Source organism: Oncorhynchus kisutch, unplaced genomic scaffold (genome assembly GCF_002021735.2).
Source record: "Oncorhynchus kisutch isolate 150728-3 unplaced genomic scaffold, Okis_V2 Okis09a-Okis19a_hom, whole genome shotgun sequence".
Classification (NCBI taxonomy): Eukaryota; Metazoa; Chordata; class Actinopteri; order Salmoniformes; family Salmonidae; genus Oncorhynchus; species Oncorhynchus kisutch.
Genome location: NW_022261985.1, coordinates 8,062,263 through 8,069,762, shown reverse-complemented (window position 1 = coordinate 8,069,762; position 7,500 = coordinate 8,062,263). Strand labels below are relative to the sequence as shown.

The 7,500-nt window shown below is 45.6% G+C and overlaps 1 protein-coding gene across 1 annotated transcript in view; it reads right to left on the bottom strand.

Annotated features, from left to right (window-relative positions):
- The window catches only part of LOC109882530 (voltage-dependent L-type calcium channel subunit alpha-1C), a 143,103-nt gene that overhangs the window by 133,730 nt on the left and 1,873 nt on the right, over positions 1-7,500 (bottom strand). The window contains 2 exon segments of the mRNA XM_031815163.1: positions 6,763-6,962; positions 7,384-7,500. The exon segment at positions 7,384-7,500 is cut by the window's right edge and continues 54 nt beyond it. Of these exon segments, the coding sequence (XP_031671023.1) occupies positions 6,763-6,962; positions 7,384-7,500 (317 nt within the window).

Here is a 7,500-nt window from a genome sequence, read left to right as displayed (position 1 = left end):
ATGGTAGTAGAGACATAATGTGATATGGTGGTAGAGACATAATGTGATATGGTGGTAGAGACATAATGTGATATGGTGGTAGAGACATAATGTGATATGGTGGTAGAGACATAATGTGATATGGATGGTGGTAGAGACATAATGTGATATGGTAGTAGAGACATAATGTGATATGGTGGTAGAGACATAATGTGATATGGTGGTAGAGACATAATGTGATATGGTGGTAGAGACATAATGTGATATGGTAGTAGAGACATAATGTGATATGGTAGTAGAGACATAATGTGATATGGTGATAGAGACATAATGTGATATGGATGGTGGTAGAGACATAATGTAGTATATTGCCTGGTTGAGAAGACATAATGTAGTATATTGCCTGGTTGAGAAGACACTCCTGGTTGAGAAGACATAATGTAGTATATTGCCTGGTTGAGAAGACACTCCTGGTTGAGAAGACATAATGTAGTATATTGCCTGGTTGAGAAGACACTCCTGGTTGAGAAGACATAATGTAGTATATTGCCTGGTTGAGAAGACATAATGTGTAATGTAGTATATTGCCTGGTTGAGAAGACACTCCTGGTTGAGAAGACATTCCTTTCATTGTTCCTTCAGACCTTCAGTTACAATGCTACTGTAACAGAACTCAGTCAGTCAATGCTACTGTAACAGAACTCAGTCAGTCAATGCTACTGTAACAGAACTCAGTCAGTCAATGCTACTGTAACAGAACTCAGTCAGTCAATGCTACTGTAACAGAACAGTCAATGCTACTGTAACAGAACAGTCAATGCTACTGTAACAGAACTCAGTCAGTCCATGCTACTGTAACAGAACTCAGTCAGTCAATGCTACTGTAACAGAACTCAGTCAGTCAATGCTACTGTAACAGAACTCAGTCAGTCAATGCTACTGTAACAGAACTCAGTCAGTCAATGCTACTGTAACAGAACAGTCAATGCTACTGTAACAGAACTCAGTCAGTCAATGTTACTGTAACAGAACAGTCAATGCTACTGTAACATAACTCAGTCAGTCAATGCTACTGTAACATAACTCAGTCAGTCAATGCTACTGTAACAGAACTCAGTCAGTCAATGCTACTGTAACATAACTCAGTCAGTCAATGCTACTGTAACAGAACTCAGTCAGTCAATGCTACTGTAACAGAACACAGTCAGTCAATGCTACTGTAACAGAACAGTCAATGCTACTGTAACAGAACTCAGTCAGTCAATGCCTGTGAGTTGAACTGAGCACACATGGCTTGTGTCCCAAACAGCACCTATGTGACATTTGGTACACACTTATACAAGTGGTCAGAATAGCAGACAGACAGGCAGGCAGAGAGACAGTATAGAGAGGGGGTGTAGAGCCAGGCTGGAAGCCTCCCACTTCATCCATCATGGTCTTAATTAATAACATGTCCCCACGTTTACAGGGTAAACAACAGTAAAGGTCACTGAAACACACATGTTGTAATGGTTGACAGCTAAAACCTGCCAGAGGATATTAGACACTGTGTGTGTTTGTTTGTGTACGCTTGTTTGTGTGTGTGTGTGTGTGTGTGTGTGTGTGTGTGTGTGTGTGTGTGTGTGTGTGTGTGTGTGTGTGACAAAGCTAAATAGTATTTGTGTAGTGTGAGGTAGATCCTCGTACAGTGAGAATAGGGAACAGTTTCCTCTGGGTTTCTCATTTAACCCTGACCAGACCAGACTGTTCTCTCTCTCTCTCTCTCATTTTCAGTCTCTCTCTCTCTCTCTCTCTCATTTTCAGTCTCTCTCTCTCTCTCTCTCTCTCTCTCTCTCTCTCTCTCGCTCTCTCTCTCATTTTCAGTCCCTCTATCTCCCTCTCTTTAATTTTCCCTCCCTCCTCTCTTCACACGCTCACTCACCCCTAATACTGCCTAGGTGTTAATAACGTGGGACTTCAATTTATTGTTATTATTAATATTATTTTTTATGTGAACCTTTATTTAACCAGGCAAGTCAGTTATGAACAAATTCTTATTTTACAATGACGGCCGGTTGTGATACAGTGCCCTATACTGGGGAATAGGGTACCTGTTGGAACACGACCCAATACAAGTCACCAGCATCGCCTCCAATGAAGAGGCGTAGGGAATGTGCAGTGTGTGTGTGAGGTGTAATGGACTAGAAACACACACACTGTCTCATCACCCATCTGTTATCAGCTGGGGATCTGATTGGCTATCGTTTCCCGAGGCAGGAAATTAACACTTAACAGTCGGTGGCTATGACGCGCTGGGATAACAGGTGTGTGTGCATGTGTGTATGCATGCATGTGTGTGTGTGCATGTGTTTTTGTGTGTCTGAAAATACAATTTCTCTTCACGTTTTCATCAGTGTTATTTTCATCCTGTTGATATCTCTCATGGTCCGTTCAGTGTTTCTCAAAGGATGAGGCCCAACAACCTTCTTACAAACTATGATATGTACCGAGCCTTCAGAAACTATTCAGACCCCTTGACTTTTCGATTAAATCATTTTTTCCCCGTCATCAATCTACACACAAAACCCCATAATGACATCACAATACCCCATAATGACATCACAATACCCCATAATGACATCACAATACCCCATAATGACATCACAATACCCCATAATGACATCACAATACCCCATAATGACAAAGCAAAACATATATATATATTTTTTTACTTTGCTCCGTTCATCTTTGCCTCCATCCTGGCTAGTCTCCCAGTCCCTGCCACTGAAAAACATCCCCACATCAGGATGCTACCACCACCATGCTTCACCGTAGGGATGGTGCCAGGTTTCCTCCAGACGTGACGCTTGGCATTCAGGCCAAAGTGGTCAATCTTGGTTTCATCAGACCAGAGAATCTTGTTTCTCATGGTCTGAGTCCTTTAGGTGCCTTTTGGCAAACTCCAAGCGGGCTGTCATGTGCCTTTTACTGAGGAGTGGCTTCCGTCTGGCCACTCTACCATAAAGGCCTGATTGGTGGAGTGGTTGTCCGTCTGGATGGTTCTCCCATCTCCACAGAGGAACTCTGGAGCTCTGTCAGAGTGACCATCGGGTTTTTGGTCACCTCCATGACCAATGCCCTTCTCCCCTGATTGCTCAGTTTGGCCAGATGGCCAGCTCTAGGAAGAGTCTTGGTGGTTCTAAACTTCTTCCATTAAAGAATGATAGAAACTACTGTGTTCTTGGGGACCTTCAATCCTGCAGAAATGTTTTGGTACCCTTCCCCAGATTTGTACCTCGACACAATCCTGTCTCAGAGCTCTAAGGACAATTCCTTCGACCTTATGGCTTGGTTATTGTTCTGACATGCCATGTCAACTGTGGGACCTTATATAGACAGGTGTGTACCTTTCCAGATCATGTCCAATCAATTAAATTTACCACAGGTGGACACCAATCAAGTTGTAGAAACATCTCAAGGATGATAAATAGAAACAGGATGTAACTGAGCTCAATTTCGAGTCTCATAGCAAAGAGTCTGAATACTGATGTAAACAAGCTATTTCAGTTTTTTTGTTTTATAAATGTGATAAAAATGTAGACAAATCTATTTTCGCTTTGTCATTATGGAGTATTGTGATGTCATTATGGAGTATTGTGATGTCATTATGGAGTATTGTGATGCCATTATGGAGTATTGTGATGTCATTATGGAGTATTGTGATGTCATTATGGAGTATTGTGATGTCATTATGGAGTATTGTGGCGTCATTATGGAGTATTGTGATGTCATTATGGAGTATTGTGATGTCATTATGGAGTATTGTGATGTCATTATGGAGTATTGTGATGTCATTATGGAGTATTGTGTGTAGATTTCTGAGGATATTTTTTTATTTAATCCCATTTTAGAATAACGCTGTAACGCAACAAAACGTGGAATAAGTCAAGAGGTCGACTGAAGGCTGTACCAACTGTAAAAGATGAGATTAAACTAATCTAGGGCTTTATGATGAGTTAAGAGGTCTACTGAAGGCTGTACCAACTGTAGAAGACGAGATTAAACTAATCTAGGGCTTTATGATGAGTTAAGAGGTCTACTGAAGGCTGTACCAACTGTATAAAACGAGATTAAACTAATCTAGGGCTTTATGATGAGTTAAGAGGTCTACTGAAGGCTGTACCAACTGTAGAAGACGAGATTAAACTAATCTAGGGCTTTATGATGAGTTAAGAGGTTGACTAAAGGCTGTACCAACTGTAGAAAACGAGATTAAACTAATCTAGGGCTTTATGATGAGTTAAGAGGTCGACTAAAGGCTGTACCAACTGTAGAAGACGAGATTAAACTAATCTAGGGCTTTATGATGCGTTAAGAGGTCGACTAAAGGCTGTACCAACTGTAGAAGACGAGGTTAAACTAATCTAGGGCTTTATGATGAGTTAAGAGGTCTACTGAAGGCTGTACCAACTGTAGAAGACGAGATTAAACTCATCTAGGGCTTTATGATGAGTTAAGAGGTCTACTGAAGGCTGTACCAACTGTAGAAGATGAGATTAAACTAATCTAGGGCTTTATGATGCGTTAAGAGGTCGACTAAAGGCTGTACCAACTGTAGAAGACGAGATTAAACTAATCTAGGGCTTTATGATGAGTTAAGAGGTCTACTGAAGGCTGTACCAACTGTAGAAGATGAGATTAAACTAATCTAGGGCTTTATGATGAGTTAAGAGGTCTACTGAAGGCTGTACCAACTGTAGAAGACGAGATTAAACTAATCTAGGGCTTTATGATGAGTTAAGAGGTCTACTGAAGGCTGTACCAACTGTAGAAGACGAGATTAAACTCATCTAGGGCTTTATGATGAGTTAAGAGGTCTACTGAAGGCTGTACCAACTGTAGAAGACGAGATTAAACTCATCTAGGGCTTTATGATGAGTTAAGAGGTCTACTGAAGGCTGTACCAACTGTAGAAGATGAGATTAAACTAATCTAGGGCTTTATGATGAGTTAAGAGGTCTACTGAAGGCTGTACCAACTGTAGAAGACGAGATTAAACTCATCTAGGGCTTTATGATGAGTTTAATCAGATGTTCTGGTGTTGGACAAGAACTAATTCATATGCTGCATGTTTGGTCACAATACTGTTTCCGAACTTTTGTTTTGGACTGATGCTCGTTTTGGACTGACGCATCGTCAATGAGCGCTGATGAAGATTTGAATGATGACATTCAAAAGGAGGAATATAATTAGTAGGAAACTCTTTGGTCGTCATTTTGATGTCGCCAGATTGACTTTAGATGCAGTATAACGTTAGCTAGTTAGCTAAGATTGAGACGAGGACACCGGATTTCAGCTAGCTACCTAGCGTTAGCATTGCTAGCTATTTTCGACAAACTTTACAAGCTAATGACAACATTGCCATGTCTAAAGTAAATTTGACAACATGATAATGCCGGCAAAGTTGTTCCCTACTAAATATTTGACTACTTTGGCAATGTCATCGTATTTCCAGGTGCTATAGTGTAATTTAGACTAAACAATAGTTAGCCTCCGTCCAGAATGACGTTGCTCATCACCACCTAAGGGCTCCACTACGTCACCGGTAGAGGACGGCTTGAGAACGTTCATAACAATGGCATAACGTGGGGAGGTGCAGCCCATGAGGTGACCTCGTGACGGGGAGGTGCAGCCCATGAGGTGACCTCGTGACGGGGAGGTGCAGCCCATGAGGTGACCTTGGTGATGGGGAGGTGCAGCCCATGAGGTGGGGAGGTGCAGCCCATGAGGTGACCTCGTGACGGGGAGGTGCAGCCCATGAGGTGGGGAGGTGATGGGGAGGTGCAGCCCATGAGGTGGGGAGGTGCAGCCCATGAGGTGGCCTTGGTGATGGGGAGGTGCAGCCCATGAGGTGGCCTTGGTGATGGGGAGGTGCAGCCCATGAGGTGGGGAGGTGCAGCCCATGAGGTGGGGAGGTGCAGCCCATGAGGTGGGTAGGTGCAACCCATGAGGTGACCTCGTGACGGGGAGGTACAGCCCATGAGGTGACCTCGGTGATGGGGAGGTACAGCCCATGAGGTGACCTCGGTGATGGGGAGGTACAGCCCATGACGTGACCTCGGTGATGGGGAGGTACAGCCCATGACGTGACCTTGGTGATGGGGAGGTACAGCCCATGAGGTGGGGAGGTGCAGCCCATGAGGTGACCTCGTGATGGGGAGGTACAGCCAATGACGTGACCTTGTGATGGGGAGGTGCAGCCCATGAGGTGGGGAGGTGCAGCCCGTGAGGTGGGGAGGTGCAGCCCATGAGGTGGGAAGGTGCAGCCCATGAGGTTCGGAGGTGCAGCCCATGAGGTGACCTCGTGACGGGGAGGTGCAGCCCATGAGGTGGGGAGGTGCAGCCCATATGAGGTGGGGAGGTGCAGCCCATGAGGTGGGGAGGTGCAGCCCATGAGGTGGGGAGGTGCAGCCCATGAGGTGACCTCGTGACGGGGAGATGCAGCCCATGAGGTGACCTCGTGATGGGGAGGTGCAGCCCATGAGGTGACCTCGTGACGGGGAGGTGCAGCCCATGAGGTGGGGAGGTGCAGCCCATGAGGTGGGGAGGTGCAGCCCATGAGGTGACCTCGTGATGGGGAGGTGCAGCCCATGAGGTGGGGAGGTGCAGCCCATGAGGTGACCTCTTAATGGGGAGGTGCAGCCCATGATGTGGGGAGGTGCAGCCCATGAATGTGTGGAATGGACAGGGGTCACCAGAGACTGATCCGTGAAGCCCTGATCTCCATCCTTGGTGTAGACTCACCCAGTAGAGGACGTCTGTCCAGCCCTCCATGGTGATACACTGGAACACCGTCAACATGGCAAACGCAAAGTTGTCAAAGTTAGTGATGCCATCGTTAGGCCCTTCCCAGCCCATCATGCATTGCGTGGCGTTCTGGGAGCAGTGGCGGCCGTGAGCCCCGTTAGGAGCGCAGGGGGCCGGCTTCTCTTCCACTATGGGACCTGTAGGGAGGACACACAGATTTAACCACATGTATACACGTGTGTGTGTGTTCCTACCTCTGTAGAATGGATGTCCCTCTCTGTTGTAGAAGCAGGTGTGTGTGTGTGTGTGTTTCTACCTCTGTAGAAGGGATGTCCCTCTCTGTTGTAGAAGCAGGTGTGTGTGTGTGTGTGTGTGTGTGTGTGTGTGTGTGTGTGTGTGTGTGTGTGTGTTCCTACCTCTGTAGAAGGGATGTCCCTCTCTGTTGTAGAAGCAGGTGTGTGTGTGTGTGTGTTCCTACCTCTGTAGAAGGGATGTCCCTCTCTGTTATAGAAGCAGGTGTGTGTGTGTGTGTGTGTGTGTGTGTGTGTGTGTGTGTGTGTGTGTGTGTGTGTGTGTGTGTGTGTGTGTGTGTGTGTGTGTGTGTGTGTGTGTTCCTACCTCTGTAGAAGGGATGTCCCTCTCTGCTATAGAAACAGGTGCGGTGCATCTTGCCCATGAACAGCTCCAGGCCGATGATGGCGTAGATGATGATGACGAACAGAACCAGCAGGGCGA